Source organism: Chroicocephalus ridibundus, chromosome 2, assembly GCF_963924245.1.
Source record: "Chroicocephalus ridibundus chromosome 2, bChrRid1.1, whole genome shotgun sequence".
Classification (NCBI taxonomy): Eukaryota; Metazoa; Chordata; class Aves; order Charadriiformes; family Laridae; genus Chroicocephalus; species Chroicocephalus ridibundus.
The window spans coordinates 167,688,499-167,710,300 of NC_086285.1; the positions used below are offsets into that span (position 1 = coordinate 167,688,499).

The 21,802-nt window shown below is 44.7% G+C and overlaps 1 protein-coding gene across 1 annotated transcript; it reads left to right on the forward strand.

Moving 5' to 3' along the window:
• The first annotated feature begins 15,662 nt into the window (after nucleotides 1-15,662).
• LOC134510831 (secreted Ly-6/uPAR-related protein 1-like) lies at nucleotides 15,663-20,403 on the forward strand. The gene is made up of 3 exons (XM_063324056.1): nucleotides 15,663-15,726; nucleotides 18,799-18,918; nucleotides 20,192-20,403. The coding sequence occupies exons 1-3, from the start codon at nucleotides 15,675-15,677 to the stop codon at nucleotides 20,401-20,403; spliced, it is 384 nt and encodes a 127-aa protein (XP_063180126.1). The 5' UTR covers nucleotides 15,663-15,674.
• Nucleotides 20,404-21,802: the final 1,399 nt, after the last annotated feature.

The following is a 21,802-nucleotide window of genomic DNA, read 5'->3' on the forward strand; positions in this document are numbered from 1 at the left end:
CCTGTACCTGGTCTGAAAAACATCGCCAAGGTCCCCTGAATTCAACCTAATTTGCGTCAGCTGGTTAAAAGCATTTGACCACGCTGGAGAAAGTCTCTGGGGCAGAGAGGCCGGATGAGCTGGCATCTATGGACCAGCAGCTTCTTGCTGTGCTCCACATTTCTTTCATGGCCTGGGGCAAGTTACACAGTGTCTCCATACCTCTGCCTTGTACAGATGTTATCAGGTCCAACACATCAAAAGATGTTCAAATAGTGACTTTAGTGGGGCCAGGGGAGAGACTTAGGCTCAAAATAAGCTCAAATAGAATCAGCTAGCATAACAGAGCTAGGGAATAATTACCCGCTACCAATCCACCCTGTAAAGCCACATTCCTGCTTTGAATTATCCACACACTGTTGTGCAATGAGGCTTTTTGTGATCCAAATAGAATAAAGAGAGAGCTTGCAGTTAGCTCTGTTCTGACAGCTATTAAGCCACTGAACAGTCACTAAAAGCAACCAAAAGACCTGCCCTTGGATTGCAGAATGACCGTAAAATAACTGTACCCACCACTCACCCGGGCCAAGGCTGACCGGACAAGGCTGATGAAGCCAAGTTCTTCCCATCACATTTTGAATAATCCCACTCCCATCCTGCCACTTGACAGCTCTGTGTGACAGAAAGATGACGGAATCACGGAATCTTCAGAGTTGGAAGGGACCTCTAGAGATCATCTAGTCCAACTCCCCTGCTAGAGCAGGATTGCCTAAAGCACATAGATCCCTCACTAGCTGCTTCCTGACCTTCTCTTGAGCTCTCTTAATGCCTTTCTAAGCTAAATCACAGGACTCCTTGCAAACCAGATGCTGCACCCATGACTACTCTGTTGATGCTTTCGATCCACAGCTCCTACTGCAGCCCCGACCTCCTCCCTATCTGGCTTCTCTGATTCCTCATCCACAAGCCCATATTATGGGGGCATCACCTTATAAAGCCACTAACTCATTAAAGCACCTCTTGCTATGCACTTGTACCAGAATTTGTATACACCCATTACGTTCACCACCCACACTGAAATAGTCTCTATGACCTTCATGGGCACATGTTCACCCCTGCTAATGCTTCCCCATGTGAAACACTTAGAGACACCATGGCCCTTTCACAGCTCTGGACCCTTTCACAGGTCTGCTGGTGGCCCTCTATGGCTGGGATAGTTTGACTGCCTCCATACACCTCCCCTGCAACAGAGATGACAGGTAAGGAAAATGCTTTGCTCGTTCATCTCTTGTTATTTTCAGTAAAGATTCAATCTGGCATTGAGGGAATTTGTGGAATGAGGACTTCACCCATGGCAAGTGGGTGAAAATGGAGTGATGGGCAGGGAAGGGACGTGTTTTCATCAACGGTCACGGCATATTGAGTTATTTGCAGGGACCCACCTCTCTTCCTGGGTCGCTGTGTGGTGCCACACACACAGGTGCCTTCTGTCCAAAGTAGTTGTGTCTTCTGCTCAGAGTTTGCATTCAGGTGCATCCTTTAAACTTGCTATCTGCAATGTAGTACAGGTAAAATGTTTGCTCTCACAGAAAAATTCAAGAGAAAATGATGTAATCTCTGTCTGTAACATGCAAAGTTTCTGTAGTGAAGAGAAAGGTGTTCTTCCTGCTTAAAATACTGATGTTCAAGCACGGACTAGGGTTTTTTTGACACCTATTCAACTGTAGTAATTAAAAAGAGAGGATGGTGTGGGTAAAATTTCAAATAGTCAGTTGAGATGCAATAACTGGAATACATCTGACTTGTTCTGTTCCTCTACATGTGAAATGAGCTTTAGAAAAATAAAGGAAGCCTGGACTTGACATAAGAATTTGACTATTCAAAGTTTAAATGGGAATATATAAAAGAAAACAATTAAGAAAACAACCTTGTCTGCTCTTTGTCTTGAGTGCTGTAGAGAACGGCAATCCTTTGCCAAGCGTGTAGTGCTCATGTGCAGTCGCTGCTTCTGGACTGGCCCCAAATGTCTTGTGGTAAAATGTCAAAGCATTTCACAACAGTTCTCACACCCATGTACTATCAAAGATGGCTGTTTCCCTGCCCTTCATATTCCCACGCAATTAATTTTTTCCTTTGCTGTTTTTGCAGCAAATGCTCTTCTACCAAGTACTCTTCAAATGCAGCAGCTCTACCCTGCTTCTCCTCATCTTTCCCCTAGGAGGATGGAGAAAAGAAGCATTTGCCTTTGCCATGGAGACTTATTGATGTGATGTCTTCCAGTGTCATGGGAAGCAAGGAGTCTGAAGCCAGTTATAAGCATGTCCATGTCAGAAGTGCTACAATAGCTGCCCCTCAACCTTGAATCTACTCAAGAAGTGATGATCTGAAGAGCTGGCATTTGACACAATGACAATGAGAAAGAACAATCCTGGCATGAAGAAATACCTCACAAATAAAAGCTATACGTCTCAGAAAACAGGGGCACTCACAGGGTGAATGGAAAATTGTCCCAGATTCTCCACTTCAGAAGTCTGAGGAGAGTCCTTCCTCATCTTGCTAATGTAGAAAGAGCTGCTGTCCCAAAGCCCAGGGAAGATGAGAAGGCACAAGTCAAGAGCCCTTTAGAAGCCTAAAGAAGTGAACAAAGAAACCTCATTGACATCCTTGGCACCTGTAAATACAGAGCCTGCAAGCAGCACACCTGGAGGGAAGGGTGAGCACGTGTGGGCACGAGAGATACAGCATTTATTTTGCTAGCTGGCACCAGGGATAGCATTAAAGGCAGCAAAGAACAGAGACATTTTTCTGAGTCTCACTGTCTTTCCCTCCCTGAATTCAAAATGGCCTCTGAGGATAAAACAAAAATGCTCCTTATCCCTCTTATCTCCTCCTCCTTCCTGGTCCACCCAATGCCTATGTCTATCACCAGCACCAGGACACTGCAATCAAACCAATAGCTTTCTCTCACCCAGACTATGCCCTGCTCGAACCTCCCTCTCATCTCATTCACGTTTCAGCTACACCATTTCAATAACTACTTCCATGACCTGGTTTTGTACGGATTTGTGTCTGTAGGCCAGTCTCCTCTGTCGCTTCCCTTAACATCTATGAGAGCTGAGGTCACCATGTGGCCTTTTGCACAGACAGGATAGCTCTCTGGTTCCAAAGTTCTTTGAGGCATTCAGATGGGCAGAAAGAACACATGTATGCATGTTTAAGTGTGACGGTTGAAAGAAAAGAGGATAGGAATCAAAAAGTTGTTCATTCACATAGAAAAACAGTTACTGAGTGCTGAGATTTTACTGGAGTGCACACAAGTAGCTTCTGATGGAAGGTTAATCACAAGGCAGAACAGCTATCCCAGGAAATCTTGCCTAGCTACTTTAAAAACCTCAGCAGTCTCATTTGTGCATAGAGTTTAACAGATGTTAAGTCTAAGCTAAGAAAAAATGTTGCAAGGTTCTTGCAAGGAAAAAAGGTTCTTGCATGGCTTTTATCAGTGACATCTGAATCCATAAGAGTCAAGAATTCACTGATGGTTGGATTACCAAAGGAAATTCAAATGTAGTCATTACTTGGGTGTCCACCAAAATATGTTGTCCCCTTGCAATGCTCTTTTTACATTATTGTATGGGTTCTGAGCCCCATTTAGGGATAAATCAAGCCCAGCAGCACGTAGCCGCGCAACCCATTATTCTACCTGCTAAGATCCTGCTTAACGAGCACTGGAGGTGGGGTATCATAGAATCATAGAATCACAGAATGGTTTGGGTTGGAAGGGACCTTAAAGATCATCTAATTCCAACCACCTTGCCATGGGCAGGGACACCTCCCACTTGACCAGATTGACCAAAGCCCCATACCTCAGAAATGCAGGAAGAAAAGTATTTTCTTCAAAACCGTGGAACCCAAAATGCAAACCACTTACTACTTCTCTAACCTTCCAGGGATGAGGCCAGCAAGTTCCAGGAAAAGTATCTCAGGACCAGAGACCTTTCTGTAGAAAGTAGAAAATATGCAAAGAACCAAAATAGAGAACCTGGAGTCTAGAAAGCTTGCTTATTCCCCACACGTGTAACAAAACAGCTGTCTATTTTCCTACACATATTCCATCATGCTTTCTGTAAAGAAACACAAAATGCAAAGGGTGGAGCAGAAATACACAGGAAGCAAATCTACAATACTGTGTGGATACTCCAAGGTAAATTCTCTGCCATCACCACCCTGGTGATTCACCATGAAATAAAAAACAGCGGACACCTTTACATCACAGAAATTACACTGAAACATTTTCTTCCATGCTTCTGGCTTCAGGATTAAAATGTTGACATAAACAAACCCAAAGTCCTCACAGTAAAGTGGAACATAAAGCTGCCTCTTTCCTGTTGAATGTGTGATAAGAAGCAGACAACATCCTGAAGACAACCAAGGATGTAGGAGGCAAAGTGACTATGCGTTCACTCTCTGAAGAAGGTTGGTGAAGGAGGGCTGTGCTGGTCTACCTCACGTAATGGGGCTGTCTATTCAAGAACAGTCTAAGAGGAGAAGGGCATTATCTACCATCAATATCTTTAACAACATGCTAAGGCAAACACAGAATTCAGGAATAACACTGCTGTCCCAAAATAGATCCCACACATCAAAACCAAGTGAACATTTCAGTTATGTCGTACCTTATTATCATAGTCACATCTCTTAAACAGTACCTAACCAGAGTTGGCATTAGACTTACCAGTGTTTTCAGCAGAAATGAAGTGCAAATGACTCTCATCTTACTCATGTGTAGAATAAATTTCAAAACTACCTAGCTCTCCTCCAACCCAGCAGAGGTGCTGCCTGGTCACTTCCTCCTTCATCACCCACTTTTGCCACCCCACATACCCCAAACCCTTTGAGTTTGGGGTACAGATGAAGCCACATCTCGAATACTGTGTTCAGTTTGGGGCTCCTCACTACAAGACAGACACTGAAATGCTGGAACATGTCCAGAGAAGGGCAACAAAGCTGTTGAGGGGTCTGGAGCATAAGTCTTATGAAGAGCGGCTGAGGGAACTGAGGTTGCTTAGCCTGGAGAAAAGGATGCTGAGGGGAGACCCTATTGCTCTCTACAACTACCTGAAAAGAGGTGGGCATTGGTCTCTTCTCCCAGGTAACAACTGATAGGACAAGAGGAAATGGCCTCAAGTTGTTCCAGGGGAGATTTAGACTGGATATTAGGAAAAATCTCTTCACTGAAAGGGTTATCAAACATTGGAATAGTCATCCCTGGAGGTATTTGGGTAGATAGATGGGTAGATAGATGGGTAGGTGTGGTGCTGCAGGACATGGGTTAGTGGTGGTTTTGGCAGTGTTAGGTTGATGGTCGGCCTCAATCATCTGAAAGGTCCCTTCCAACCTAGATGATTCTGTTATTCTATGAATTACATCAACACAGATTGCCACGGCACTGGCACAGACAAAATGGCCCCTGGCATATGGAAAAACTTGTTTCATTGGTGCCCAGAGCTGAGTGTTATTCCTATCCATAAACTCTTATTTGGGGTTTCTGGGGGCTATCCCAAATGATGCATCCTTGTATGACAGGGCAGTACCATACGTCTCTCTTCTGTGCCATACCAAACACATCATCTTGGCAACAGATGGATCAATTAACCGTACTCCAAACTCCATCTTAAATCAAGCTGTTCATTCTTTTCCCCATCTGTTAGTAGAAGACTAACTCATTTCTTGTGCACACATTTCTAATTTACAGCCTTGCTTTTTTTCATTGACAGATCCCACCCATGTGTCCATTGCCACCATCTTTCTTATCTCAGATAGGTCTTCCCTTCCAAGTTGCCTGCTGTTGAGTATGTCCTTATTTGGGAACCTTTTCTCCTTCTGCTAAGAAATCCCAGCTCTTTTAGTCTGATATGCTGTGCATTTCTGTTTTCATCTTAGCTTTTGTATGGGACTTCATCTCCCTTGGGCACGGGTGGTGATAAACGCACCCACATTGCAAGCGTGGTCTTGTTGGTGCATTGCACAATGGCCTTAGTCCTGCACTGTCCTCCCTGACACAGCCCCTAATCATGACAGCTTCTTCACGCTTCATCAGGTGTCTGACGTATACGCAGCATGTGATCAAGATATTCTTATGTCTTTCATCTCTCCAGTAATTTACAGGTGACCTTTTAGTTTACCGTATAACTTACTTATTACAGCTATGATGTTATTAGTATATAATATGCTTCCAAGCCACCTGGTTGTTTACGATATCCTGATCCTTCTCTGCACTGCTCATGCATCCCAAATTCGTATCATTGGTAAATTTCATTAATGTGATCCCATTTAACATCGGTCAAGGTCTTTACTCAAAGACCATTTCCTGAGGATCTGCACTACTGACCTCCCCCAGATTCATCCCCCTCCAAGCACTGTAAAAAACTTTTAGCCCTTCCACTTCAAATCTTCTAAAAACTTCTCACTCAGCTTATATTGACTTAATTTCCATCATGCCATCTTAAGAAATATTCCCATGTTATATTTTTATATTCCTTTGATGAACTCTTGAAAATCAGACTTTATTAATGTGAAATCAGGAAGATCATCATCTTGGTGTTTAAGCTTTTGTGTATTTTTCATTATTGTCTCCTTCAAAAATTGTTCTTAATCCTGGCCTGCTATTGAGGTCAGACAAATGACAGAAGGACATTTATGCCTCCCCTCTTTAATTTAGGTGATAAACGCTGAACTTGTGATATCGTCTTGAACTTGACCAATCTATGAACAATATGTGGGAGTGGACCTGGACCTCTTGTTCTATATGCCAGTTCTCTAAGGGTTCTGTGATGGAAAATATCCTGTCCTGCTTTGCCTCAACTTGAATACATTAAACTTTTTTTCCACCTCAGATGTGTTTATTTCTAGTTCTGGACACCTGTTTCTATGCTGTCTTTACTCCCAAAAGTCAAAAGCAATTTCTATATTGAATGAATAAGTGGTTTAATTCAACATTTATTTTTCATCTATCACATCTTCACTACTTTCATCTCCCAATATAAGGGCTGAAGAATTTAAATAAACATTTAATGTCCTTCCTGAGATTTAAGTCATTTGACTATTGCAAATTTTTACTTTATGTATTTCTTAACTTCTGCTATATAAATTTGTCTGCTGTTCAGTTTTCCCTTCCATTCTTTTAGGCTTCCCTCTCATTTTTAGTATAATGTTCGAAACGGTTATTCACCCATTTCAGGCCACAGTTATTCTTCTGTAGATGATTTTTCTCCACTTTTGCTCTTTGTTACAGAAACAAATTCCAGACAGGTTTCTGAATCTTTGATTTTAGGCAACAACAGGCTTGCATCCACATCCTTGAACTCACAGTTCACTCACCGTTTTTTTAGCCACCCTATATCAACATTTATCTTTGGTATCTGTTAGCTGAATCAATCCAACACTCACCTGGATCAGGTGAGAAAATCTTTCTTAGCGTGTTAGCCTCCTGAGCTCAGCCATCAGACTATGTCATCTCAAAAAAAATGTATCTGCAAGGGGAGGAGATATGGGGGAGCAAGGGAAGAGAAAATTGTTCTGTGTTAAGCTGAAGCCAGATTAGATCAAAATGAATATGAACAGCTAAACTCTGGGCAGTCAAGTGAGCTCTGGAAACATGTAGGACACCCAGAAGAAACACACCTAAAGAAGGCAAATGGAGAGGGTATTGGCTGGGGTCATTTCAGTTAGATACATGGATGAATGAGTAAGGAGTTTGATCCTACTGGGAAGGTTTGGCACAGTTCTGCATGGGGATGGCATCTCTTTCTCCAATTTGAGCAAGAATGTCCCTTAATTTGAGGCACTGACCCAAAAGTAGGGTTGGCAAAAAAAAAGATACACGATAAAGACCCATTTGAGAAATATTGCCCTCTTCAGCTGTCATTTGCAAGCACGTACCAAAGCTATGAACTCTTCATGAAGCATAAGGGGAGGGTGGAGAATATGAATTATTGAGAAGGCTGGAGACCATGCATCAGAGCCATTCTCATTTGCATCTTCAGAAGCATCCCTGCCTTACTCATGACCAAGTGGACAGATTTGTAATGGTTGATCCTTTATTATTAAAATCACAACAGGTTTATTATGCTGGAAGTTTACTACATGCCAGGGTGTGAACTCTGGGTAGCCCATGAGTAGTTTGTGATTGCTCACTACTCTCCTTGGCAAAGAAGTCTTGTTGATGCCCCATCCAAATTATTCTGTAACCAGATTCAGCCACGGTTATTGATGCAGTAGTTATTCATGCTTTTGTCTTTAGCAACCCTTTTTTCTTCCAAATTAGCCATGAAAGTAGCCTCCTCAGAAAAACATCCAACAGGATTATAGACAATCATCTATTCAGTTCAACTGAGCAACATCCTGTCATTAGGCAAAAGGAAGACATATACCCAGAACACGGCCAAGAAGTCCCTAACATAATGTCACATGAAAGAAAATGTGTTCGTTAACAGAAAAATCTTTCTAGTGGTTGGGAAAGCAAAGCACTATTTCCACACCTGTAGCCTGAGCCTACACAGAAGCTTCCCCACTGGAGCCCAGAGCAAGCTTCTTCCATCAGTCATTTACCTAGTACAGCTCCACCCCAAAAGCAATGCTGAGAATGTAGGTAGAAAGAGGCCGGTGGAATTTTTCCATCACTGTGACATGAGCTGTTATTACTGCTTTACCTGCAAAATAATCTCACAGTCCCACAAGTTAGACCTCTCATCTATGAGCCAACAATATTCATACCCAGCCACATCCTCGGGTTGATCTGCTCTCAACATCTGAAGATGCTTTGAGGGCAGCAGCCTCCAAAAAAAACTGCAGTCCAACAGAAGTGTCTGAGCCATTGCAGTGTCCTGTCCAAATCCTGACTGTTAATCTCGAAGACATCTGGAATGAGCTGTTCTTCTGAGACTTTCTTCTCCATGTCCTTTCAAAACCCATTCCTAGGGACTCATACATGGGTATAGAATAATAGAATTGCCTAGATTGGAGTGACCTTTCAGATCACCTAGTCTAAGCATCAACCTAACACTGCCAAAAACCATCACTAAACCATATCTCTAAGCACTACGTCTACCCGTCTTTTAGATACCTTCAGGGATGGTGATTACACCACTTCCCTGGGCAGCCTGTTCCAATGTTTAATAATCTTTTCCATGTAAATTTTTTCCTAAGATCCAGTCTAAACATCCCCTGGTGAAACTTAAGGCCATTTCCTCTTGTCCTGTCGCCTGTTCCTTGGGAGAAGAAATCCACTCCCACCTCTCTACAACCTCCTTTTGGTGAGTTGTAGAGAGCGAGAAGGTCTCCCCTCAGCCTCCTTTTCTCCAGGTTGAACAACCCCAGCTCCCTCAGCCGCTCTTCATAAGGTTTGTGCTCCAGACCCCTCACCAGTTTTGTTGCCCTTCTCTGGACACAAGAGTTTTCCACTGGCCACTCAGCTCCTTATCAGAGACAGTTATGTTTTGTCAGGACATTTGACCTTGCACCTTCCAAGTCAACAAACATTGAAGTGGGATGCAGCTAACAAAATACACACCTTTACTATGGAAAGGCCTCCCATAGTAAATATTTTGAAAAATGCCTTTCAAAGCCAGTGAAGAGAAACAGGTAATTCACAGTGCCATTCATTTTTTGATGAGGCTTTTGTCTAAAGCAGTTTTGATGAATTGTGCATGTGTCTGCCTGACTGCAAAAACAAAGACATATGGTGATTCACCCAAGAGACATCTATGTTATAGAAGAAAAGCTTCACTTAAATCAGATGACTCCACCTTGGGTTTTTGTGTCCTGCTTCAATCTGTTTGTGACCGTGCAAATTTTCGAAGGTTATTGTCTTCCGCATTTTCTGTTAATTACTGTTCCCTCAACTTTTGGCCCTGGCCACACAGATCCCAATGATGGGAACTGGCTTCTTTTTAGGCTTACTGTTTAGATTAGCTCATGGTGAAGCATCTAGGTCTGTATCATCTGGCGATAGACACTGCTGCTAACATGGGATATGAAGCAGTAGTGTGAGGGATGGGCTTCCTGATATGTCTATCAGACCTGTCAGTCAAAGGTACTGCTGCTCAAATTGAAGGGTTGACAAAGTGATGTCAATCACTTCAATGCTCAGAGACTCAGTTACAGTCCCTGGTTTTGACAAAGGTAAGTGATATCTTAACTTAATAGGGAGAATTCCATTTCCTTTTCCCATCCCCTGCACAACCAAAATCTAGTTGATAAAGAGGGAAAAATCTCCCTGCTAAGGGGAGGGAGGAACCAGGCCCTGCAATTGGCTGGTTTTTGTATGTTGTCCACTCCTGCACTACTGCAGAAGGTTTCTCAGAGACTGACATTGCCATCAGCTGATCAAAGTGTGAACCAAGACATCAGAGACTCCCAACCAACAGAAACCCCCATGAATACTCCCAGCATCCTTCAGCCTTGGCTCTAAATCATCCAACTTTCAGATGAAAAAGTACATGGTCACAATATCCTCTTGCAGGCTAGAACACGCACTTTTGGGTCACAATGCAAAGGCTTTCACATATGGTTTGCAGCAGCTATCACCAGGACAGAAAGGGGAATCACAACATAACAATGAATTGAAGAGACTTTCATCTGAAGACACATCCAGGCTACATCTACACTGGTCTTTAAAAGGGGACAGGATCCATTCTCTGATCCTGATGACAATCGGCACAGCTCATACCTGCATAGCTGAATTTTCTTTTTCCCCAAAAACTTAATGGCCTCATGGGAAACAACCTTGGCCCATGGTATGCTTCAGAGTGTGCCTGGGCACTGCCTGGGACAGATACAATGGGTTCAGGTCATAACAGGGCCATGGAACATGCAAACTGCTACACATCCTATGCACTTTTCAAGTCCGTGGCAGGATTGGTACAGGTTAAAGAATCCCTAAAATCCTTGACTTGTAGATATCCATCCTTCTGGGATGCAGTCCAGAAACATGTGTCAGACACTTTGCATGCCCTCTGAAAATTCCTGGGAGACCTGCATTCCCAGGGCTGACCAAGCACAGCTGGTGAGGTGATGCCTGAAGGGACTGTCCTCGACCCTGTGGCTAGAAGAAGAGGAACCTGCATATGTAGAGTCCATGTCCTTGGACTTGCCTTTTTTCTCTCAGAACACTGAACAGAGCAAATTTATTTTTCCAAAAATACAGCGGGGGTGGAGGATTTCCTCCCATCTGCAGAAGTGCACCTGCTTTTTAGCCTACAGTGTGCTTAAGCCAGAACTTGGGAGATGTGAATGCAATTTCCTTCTCTGCTTGGAGAGGTTCAATTTCCCATTTCACATCTTTAGACAGGGTATGCAAACCACCAAAATGAAGCACAGACATGGGAGGAAAGGGATAAGAGGTCTTTCTTTAGAGATTAACTGAGTCAGCGCTGGGACTCTGGACTTCTCTTTGATATCCCCCCTATATGGGGACACTTGTGTTTTGTATAGAACAGCCCCTGGAAGACCTAAAGGGCTCCTAGGAGAAGGGTGCTCACGGAGTCATGCTCACACTTTCACCCTTCTGCAGCCCGATGAAACCTGCATTCCTTTCTGCCCAGTGGCAGAGTTTCATCAGGAGGGTGGAGAGCAACTCCACCCAAATAAGCCTATAGTCTTGTTATTAGTGCACACCCGTGAAAGGTGTGAGCTTCGATTAGCTGAACATGTCATCAAGCATCACTGCAGCCATGGCCACAGACAGCATAGTTTCCCACTGCTGAGTCACAGATGAACATGGTAGACCCCACAGACACAGTCATCCAAACGGTCCCCAGAAAAAAATCTACCTCACCTGAATCACAGAAGCTGAACTCAGGTTGACTCAATATGTTCATCAGTAGTCTCTCTGTTTTCCTATACTCCAGCCATCACCATGATATCTGGAAACCTAATGGCAGACTCCATCCTGAGAAGCAGCTCCCAAGAAAGGCATTGACATCAGGTAGACTGATGTCACGGCTACAATGCCATGGCCACAGTGTCAAACACAGTTGTTTGATGCTCATCTCATGACAGAAAGATACATTCTGCTTATACCTGGGACTGGAGTGGCTGTTGTTACAAGGCAACATCTAGTTCTGGGTTGGGCAATGCAGGAGAGAAGGTGGTAAATCAGAGGCAGTTTGGAGATGGACCACCAGAAGGGTTAAAGCTCTGGAGGACAGGCCTTCCAAGGAAGGAGTCAAAGAGACCATCAAAGTTTATCAAAGGGATATCCTAGAACACTGTGTCTCCCTTGAGGAGAAGAAAGCTGTAACAGTGAGCAATTAAGTTTAGTAGAGGGGTTTAATGAGAGCCACTGCCTGTAAAAGCTTTATAAATCAGAGTAGAAATATTTTACGTAGGGATTAATTTACATATGGCTGATAACTGACCACTGTAAAAGCTCATCAGACCTTAGTGTGGACTCTCTGTCACAGGACTTCTTTACAAAATCTGGTTTCTTTTTAATTCAAACAAGAATTAACTGTAACAGAAGTTTGATCAGATAGTTATGAAGCATGTCGCCTTCTTGCCTGTGAACACTGAATTTCCATCATCTGCCTTTCCTTGCATATGTGATAAGCAGAGAGAGATTATTACCTTATAAGGCCAGTCTCACAGGGGCAGGCTGATAATGGTTTTGGATTGATACCACTGAAAATTCAGAGAGGTTTTTGGCACAGAAACCTTTCTCCCTCCACACCACGCCTCATTTATATTCTCAGATCTTCAGACCTGAAGTAACATTTCAACTGGAGTCCCTTACGGCTCCTGTCAGTCAGTCTTCAAAATGTTGCTCAGGGTTTATTCTACCATTGACACAGACAGATGGGAATTTAGGTCCTCCTGAGTCCTACGAGCTGTCTAAGGCTGTCCTAACTGCTATATCAAACCACTTCTTTCACATATTTATCAAGATCCATCTTAAAGCATGTGGGATTTCTACTTTACCTTTGCTTTTAGAAGGGACTCAAATTTTCCTAGAGTTTAAGATCCTACCTTTCATTGCCAGTCTAATTTAATTCATGCTAGTCTTATGTCAGCTCTAGTCCAGTGTGACATTTTAGCTTAAGGAGTTTTAGTTTCTGTAGATCTGTTTTCAGTGCTCCTGGGGAAAAAAAAAATTATATCTCCACTCAACCTCTGTTCTGTCAAACTAAAAGGGGCCAGTATTTTCCAGAGTCATCTTTTGGGGTGGATCCTGTTCTCCCAGTCTTCTTCCCATTAGTTTCCATCTGTATTTTTTTTTTTCCATCAAGAGTCCATTATTTCTTGATAGGGGCAATGAAATTCCAGGTGAGAAGCCACTAGGGCTTCATGCCAGGGTGCTAGCACTTCCAGAATCACCCTGCTAATAACCCGCCTTCTTCACACCAACACAGAACTTGACGTCATTTGTGTTTGTTTGTGTTTGGTTTTGGTTTTGTTGTCAGGGCTCCATCTCACTGGAGGCTCCTAGTTATCTTTAGATCAGCTAATACCTGTATATCTTCCCTTTCCTCCACAATTTTACTGGCACTCTCCCAACTTCTCCCTCCTTGAAGTCTGGCACTCCCACACACTCAACCAGTCTGCAGGAGCTTTAACAACCCCAGTGCTGGTGGTTTCCTGATGATCTGCCTTACTGCCAAATCTCAAATCTTTTCAAGCCGTTAGTTAAGTGGCTTTGCACTGGCCAGAGGCAAACAATCCTACCGGGTTGATGCATCCCATGTCCAGACACCACAGCAATGGACAGCCTCCACCAAGCTGGACAGACTCATTTAGTTTCCTATTTATATCACTATTCCTTCAACCACACTGATTTACTCCAAGGATTTCTTGGTATACGATGCTTTTAAATACAGTCAGACCACTATAACACCCTTGTGCTGACATCTCCATTTCAGCAAGCTACATACAATACACACAATCTGCCGAGCGGTGTTTTAGTGTTGTGAATGCTGGAGTGTCAACCCTGCTGTGCTTACTTATTCAGGCATAACCACCTTGAATACTTAAAGCACTGGATCTTTCTCAGTTTCATGGGTGCTAATTAAGATATTGCTCAAATATGCCTTGAACTGCCTTGGTACAAGAAAGGATCTGGATATAACCAGGTCTGGTGACTTTCACAGAGCGGAGTTTTTCCTGTACACCCAGAGAGGTATGTTTGGACTGTTTGGTTTTATGTACCTGGTCTCTGACAGCACAGAAAGATAAAATAAAGATTATTTTCACTCTCACAGCCAAGTGAGCATTAGGGTACCTGTCTTTCCCTCCCCTTTCCCACGGCACATCACTGATCCTGCTGCCCCAGCCTGATCGGCTTTGTGTCATCCCTGACTGTGGAAATTTTCATTAGCAATGCTTCTCGAGTTACTGCAAACCTTTAGGGAGCAGCACTTGCCCAAAAAGTCCCAATCACAAACTGGGAAAAAGGATAGGTTCCTGGAAATGGTATCGATGGCCACGTGCATTGCCGCAATGAGCAACAGGCATTAGATCATTTTTTGCACACACCTTGTCTCCATCCCTGAAGCCTCTGAGTGCTCCACAGTGATTCACAAACTTTTCTTCATTGGCATATTCAGCTCTTTTATGGGAAATTGCATAATGCTGTTTTTTTCCACCCTGGATCACAACAAAAACAACAAAAAGGTCTATCAGCTTTTCCTGTGAAATATAAAATGCCATTGGCTCAGTCAAAAAGGAGGAGCAAAGCATTTCTCCCAAAATGCAAGCTTTTTAAGCCTTTCCACAAACATTATATAAGATTAAAAAAAAAATTTTTTTTTGTGAAAGGGTTGCCTTGAAATGCATAAAGTGAAATTTTCTGTCAGAAAGGTATTGCAGTGGGAAAGTTGATCCATTTCTCCATGTTGGATTTATTTCCCACATTCAGAATAAAATTTGTCAAATAGTCGACACGTTTGTAAAAGAAAGCACAGCGCCCTGCTCTGCCAACAAAAATCTGAAACAAAATGTCATACACAAATCCCAGATTTGGAGGCACCATCTCCCACATTCATCTCCGCTGGCCTTTCAGGGGCTCCCATGCCCAGCAGCTTAGCACCAGGGCTCAGTTACTAACTAAGCCCTCAGGAACCAGACACCGGACTTGCTTTTACACTGGATTTGGGAAAAGAGACATGCTTTGAGCAAATCCAGCCACGCCAGCTTCCCTTCTGCCAGCCTGGAGAACAGTAGGCATGAAAACATGGAACAGGCTTCGGTGAGGCTGAGCCAATGCGTGTAGATGCCCAGCCTGCTCCCACTTGCATCGAGACTGTTGTTGCCCAATGCAACACGCCTGACACAATCTAGCTCTTGGCTCACAGAGCCAGACTTGAAGGAACAAACATACCTTGTCACATTCCCCATCCAAGCACCGGCATGGGGCCACCCCTTGCAATGCGAGCTGTGTTTTTCCTTTTCCATGGGACCAGCTCCAGGACATAAACCTGAAGATGAGAATACGTATGGCTAGAGTCTTATTGTTGCAGTGACGTCACCTCCTTGGGGAACTTGTTCCTCTACAAATCCCAATCCAGACTGGAGCTGAGCTCTCCCCTGACGCCCTGAGGGAATCCGCCCACAGGATCAACAGGAGGTGGAGGGTGGGAAAACATATAAAGCTGTCTGGGAGCAGTTCTCTTTTACTGTCCTGGCTTCACAGATCTGCTGTCAGCATGAAGACATTTCTGATTGGGCTCCTGCTTGGCCTGGCATACGTGGAGTTGGGTAAGACCTCCGCGTTCCCGACACTGCAGGGACCACCTGGGAAATGCCTGGGAGGGCAGGGGAAAGGCAGAAAGACCTGGTAATCCCCAGGTAGGGGAAATGATGCCCTTATGTATTTAAGAAGGTTAATGGAGAGGGTGAATGGGGAAAGGGGATATGCATTCCTGGTGGGGAAAGATATGGTGCTTGACAGAGAGCAATGAACATCGTTTGGATGCATAGGTGCTCACCTGTCACCCAATCAGGATGGAGGGGACCAACCACTGCTTTATAGGACTAAGGTGTGAATGACAGCCACATGGCACAGAGCAGTGCAAGCTCTTAAACTGCCAACTTGTCCCCCTGGGGATAGGATGGGGTATTTTCATCCTGAGCTCCTGCCATCCCTAAAACTTCCCAGCTGTCTGCTGGAAGTTCTGAAAACCAGGGGGCGAGGCTTCAGTATAGATACAGGTGAGGGTTTGAGAAATAACTCCAAGAATTTTAGAAAGGTTCATTAAACCACTATCTCCCGCGTTTCCAATAATTTCTAGAGATTAGGATATAGGCAGAGATAGGAAATTCTCCTGCGTCTGTTTAGATTTGGTCTCTGATGAGTCTGGGTCTCGAGCAAGCTGGTAATAGGGTCTCATCATCGCTGTATTCTTACTCCATCTATTTGTGATCCACTGCAAATACATCCTTGGCCTGGAACAGAGTCATTCTTGGGGTGACAACAACTCAGTGGATTTTAATCTAGAGCCCACAAGCCTCAGAGGTCCTCAGGCAGTTTTTGTGGGACTCTGAAAGATCTCAGAGGACAGACAGCTTGGGCAGGGGTCAAATACCTCCATCTGGAGGCATGGCTACATCGAGATCATTCAAAGGGCTGCAAATGGAAGAAGGCTGAAAGGCATACACCTTGCAATTCTTTATGCATGGAAGTGTTCTGAGTGTCTTTAGGCTGCATCACTTTTTTAATCCCCTTATCCTCATCACTCCTTCCACCTGTCTCTAAAGCAAACCCAACTACTGGCTGAAGAGCATGGGTCAAACCCACCACAGGTTATTTCTATACAGCTACTGCAATTTTTTATATTTCAGTACCTGCTGGTATTTTTTCTTTTTTTAAAGATATTTCACAGGTGGTGTATTATGTGTTTCTTTCCCTCCCTCTGGGTCTAGTCCTGTCCTGGATTTAATGGGGTTGCTGAGGAACTGACAGAGCAGGTCTCCACTCACAGGTCTCAGAGCACTTTATGGAAACAGAGAGGCATCACCACCCTTTGCTTTATAGCTGAGATGGAGACAGAAATAGATTTTCTGGAATGATACAGTAGGAGGCAGCTGGTCTAGGCACAGCTCTTGCAGCTGAGGAATATGTCTGTGACCATTCATCTTTCCAGAGGTTTGATATCAAGGGACAGACGGTACTGTTGGACAGTGATGAACGGTCAAGTATTGGCCTTAGATCAGGACACAGCATTGTCCTCTGTGTTCAGTTCTTCTCTTCTGTTCTGCTCTTTATGCTTTTGGGCTTTCCTCTTCCACTGCAACTTTTCTATAAAACCAGTATCCTCTGAGTGCTGCATCCTGAGTCAGTGAAAGACAAAGCGCCTGAGAGTTTTCTTCCTGCTCTTAACTGGAATTAACTCCCCCAGAGCCCATGGCCCTGCCCTGCTCACTCATGCAAATGGGGAGGTTTAGAAACCAGCTCAACCCAAAGGCTGAAGATTAGTTTCTCAGATGCTTTAAGCTAGCACAGCTCCATCCATCCATTAGCCAGTCCTACACACTCACAAACATCCGTATCCTTGTCAGATTGACAAAGTTGCGTTTTCTCTCTCAGTGGGCACTAGGTGTTAAAATATAAAACAAGCTCTCATAGGTCATTTGGAAGGGATCTACAAAGGTCCTCAGCTCAGGTAACAGGGTCGGGTTCACCACACAAAAGATATGGCCACCAGAACACCACCACTGCTCATGTTAAAAAGTCCTTTCTACCTCTGCAAAGAGAACAAAGAAAGCTTTTGCATTGTGTAGGCTTTATCGTACAGCTGAGTTTTCCAAAGGTGGTTCTAAGAGAAGTAGATGCCCTGAAAATTCATTCCAGAGTCAGACGTTCAAACAACTGCCTTCAAAAATGTTTATTCTTATCACAAAGTCCCAGAAGTTTCTCTCTAACAGCAGATGCTGCAGAACTATAACTAGAAAACATCATCTCTCTGCAATTTTACCAATAGATGGCAGTGGACACATTTGGGTGGTTCTTCAGCTGCCGTGTGTGTGTGGAAGACACGTAGAATAGAAAATATCAAACCAGGCTGGTTTCTGTCATCAAGTCACACCAGCACAACTCCGAAAAATATGCACACTCTGTATCTGCTGGCTGCGGATGGACAGGTCTTGTACCGATACTTTTGAGCAACTGCTGTGATCAATGCTTGCATATGTAAAAGTGTCCCTGTGTCCGCAGGCAGCCAGCAAGGGCTTTGTGGCACCATTTCTTTTCAAAAGCAGCAGTAGCCCCTGATGAAAGTGTTTTTTAGGCCACATTCAGCCCTTAGGGTCTCTGGTACAGCTCTGAAATTTAAATTCTGCTCTCAGTTACTAAGTTCTGCACAAATCCCTCTAAACAAGTATGAAGGAGCTGTCGTTGTGGGTGGAGGAATGGGGGAAGTGCCAGTCTTTCGGTGCTGGTGAATGCTGCTCTCAACAAAAGAAGCTATTTTGCTCTCTGCCATAGCATCTCTTACAGAGGGTGCAAAGATCCTATCAAAGCTGCCCAAGCAATAGGTCTCTCTAGATCCCTGCTTTTTTTAGGATGCTGAGCCCCCAAGGTAATGACCACGCTCAACTCCCGCAGCACCATCCTTGTCCTTTGGTGTTGGGGTTTGGTCTTTCCCCCCTGACATACCCAAGCTTTGCCACTGGCTCCAGCTATGCTTTGTTTCTGAGGCCACTGTATCTTGGTGAAGGGGGGAAGAAGCACGGACAATCACATAGTCCCCACCACAGAGCAGAGAAGCCGCAGACTTGCTGTCTGCTTTTGCTGCTGTGACCACCTCAGACCCATTCTGTTGCTCTCTGCAGCCCAGTCCTTACGATGTTACACGTGCAAGGATCCAACAGACATTGCTGAGTGCAGAACAGCCACCCTGTGCCCCCCGAAAGCCACCGTGTGTACAACAACACTGCATTCCGTAGACACAGGTAAGTTTCTTTGCTTGCTGTGAGTGCTCATGAGGAGACATGCATCCTCCCTGGGACAAATTACCTCATGAACTTAGAATCATAGAATTATAGAATCATAGAATGGTTTGGGTGGGAAGGGACTTCTAAAGGCCATCTAGTCCAACGCCCTGCAATGAGCAGGGACACCTTCAACTACACCAGGTTGCTCAGAGCCCTGTCCAACCTGACCTGGAATGTTTCCAGAGATGAGGCATCCACCACCTGTCTGGGCAACCTGGGCCAATATTTCACCACTCTCAGTGTAAACAATTTCTTCCTAACATCTAGTCTGAGTCTACCCTCTTTTAGTTTATAACTGTTACCCCTCATCCTATCACTCCACTCCCTAATCAAGAGTCTCTCCCCAGCTTTCCTGCAGGCCCCCTTTAGGTACTAGAAGGCTGCTATAAGGTCTTCCCAGAACCTTCTCTGCTCTAGGCTGAACACCCCCAACTCTCTCAGCCTGTCCTCACAGCAGAGGGGCTCCAGCCCTTGGAGCATCTCCGTGGTCTCCTCTGGACCTGCTCCAACAGGTCCGTGTCTCTCCTGTTCTGAGGACTCCAGAGTGGAGTGGAGAGGCAGAATCACCTCCCTCAACCTGCTGGACATGCTTCCGTCTCCGCATCCCGGTCACAGCTTGGATTATCCTTTTTAACTTCATTTAAGAATCCAGGTGGAGTTATCCAATTTAAGAGTGGGAATAAGAGAAATCCATCAGATTCGGAGCTTCATAGTGAAGCATACAGGACTTATCCCGCTTACTCAGTCTGTTTTGCCTTTTCCATCCCTATGCCCTTACAGACCCTGAAATAATAGATACATGCAAACATATCGCAGAAACCCAGGGGCTCTCTCCTTGTTTGTAGACTTTTTCACTTAGCACCAACTGTCTCATCAGCACCCATGCCAGCGTTACGCCAGTGCTTCTTGGCACTGCTACCTTCTATGCAGAGCCATCGCAGGAGCAACTCACCTGAACAAAATACACAGGGATTTTGTCTCTTGTCAATGCTAGAATAAATTTAGAAGGAGCAGCAGGGAGAAAGGTCATACCTGTTACTACAAAGAGCAGTCTAGATTACAGGCACCTGTTGATTAAAGATGCTCGACACCTTATTTACCTTCATTTACCTAAAAACACTTTAATTCCCCTCCATTGCACAAAGTCAGTGTTTCTCGATGTCAGCTGTCTGCACCTTCCTTCACCAGTTCTTTCTCTGTCTTCTCCCCTTCTCCAATCTGCCTGTTTCAGGTTATCCCTTTTTTGGCAACATCACCGTAACCAGAAGCTGTGAGGAAGAATGCATCTCCTATAATGGAATAGGGGCAAACAAACCCAAGTCATGCTGCTACACTGATCTCTGCACCGATGACACCAGAACCATCAACGGGGTGGGAAGGAGTTCTGCAGCACTGGGTCTGATGGCCATGGTCGTTGGCACACTCCTCCGGTACGCTCTGTAACAGTGCAAGTGCCTGTGCTCCAGCCAAAACGTCCCCACTCCTCTCTCTGCCAAGCTGCCTTGTGAGCTCTTAGATGCCTTGGGAATAACCTTCTTTGCTGATGTGTGGCTTCACCCATCTCCAGTGCTGTGAATTCAAGTGGATTCAAGCCACAAGTTTGGGCACCTGGACCTAAACCCCTTAGATTTCCAGTTTCCAGCTGCTAAGCAGATGTTCTTCACTTTCAGTTGATTCTGGCCCCCAGGACCTACATCTCCCCTTACAGCTTTCCTCTGTGGGGAGCAGTAGTGGATGAAGTGTTGCAACTCTGCTCAGCAGAAGAGTGTGGGCAGTGCCATCAAGGCTGGTGCTCTGGGGTCACCCTCAGTGAGAGCAGGGGCTGTACACACACTCCATGTGGACTATGCTTTTTTCCCAGGACTCGAGCTCCCGCACAACCTGTGTCTATGGGCCTCTCCTATATTCCTATGCACAACCCCAAAAAAGTCCTGCAAACCTCCATCAGAAGCTTGGTTTATCATCAGTTTTGGTGCCATCTCCTGAGTTAAAGCAGCAGATGGATGCTGGTCTCCTCTCACTACCTGCTCAACAGAGTGTGGTTAGCAATTGAAGAAAGCTGGCATTTAGTTCTGTCTAGAATAAGCTATGGAATGAGTTCAGAAGGGCTCAGCCTTCATGTATGGGATGTATTTCTGGAAAGCTCAAAACATGCCCTGGACTAACAGGCCAGGGCAGGTTAGACCTGCAAAAGTAAATTTGGGAGTTTGACTAGCCAAAACCCTCAGGAGCCCTTTGCCTGAACTTGGGTTGCAATCAGAGCTCCTGGATTTCGCTTCCCAGATGTTTTACAGACCATTTCAAGCAACTTCTTCTGTTACTCTGCACTTCATTGTCCCTTCACAGCAGGGACTGCAGGAGAGGAAAAGTAATGACTATCCCAGACCCTCAACTCTGGGAAAAGCCAATGGCTTCACACATGCCGGTTAAATCCCAGGGGGATTTGCTGTGCTTTCCCTTGGAGCAGCTGTAAGATTGATTTTTATGCCCTATCTTCTGTAAAACCAGATGGATGAAAGGAGGTATAAAGGAGCCAGGCATGCCCAGCTCTCAGCCCTCTCGGGTCGGGGAAAGCCAAGAAACTTGTCCATTTACTCTGTTCTTATTGCTAGGGCGCGTCCAGGGGAGCAGGAGGCAACCTGCAAGAGCATGGGCAGAGTGGAGCATGTGTACATCCCATGTACCATCCTTGTGTGTTCATACCATCCCTGCAACCTCCTCTGTGGCAAATTCCATTTTTACTCTGTTTCCATAAGACACCAGCCAGGAAACTAAAGGAATAAGCAGAAGGAGTCTTTTTTCTTCATTGCACAGAGATAATTGTTTCTCAAGGTCTGTTCAG

Excerpts from the sequence above, each read along its gene's own strand:
- LOC134510831 (XM_063324056.1), top strand. The coding sequence starts at position 15,675 with ATGAAGACATTTCTGATTGGGCTCCTGCTTGGCCTGGCATACGTGGAG. Across the intron at positions 15,727-18,798 it reads CCTGGCATACGTGGAGTTGG|CCCAGTCCTTACGATGTTAC; the intron begins GTAAGACCTCCG and ends TGCTCTCTGCAG. Across the intron at positions 18,919-20,191 it reads ACTGCATTCCGTAGACACAG|GTTATCCCTTTTTTGGCAAC; the intron begins GTAAGTTTCTTT and ends TGCCTGTTTCAG.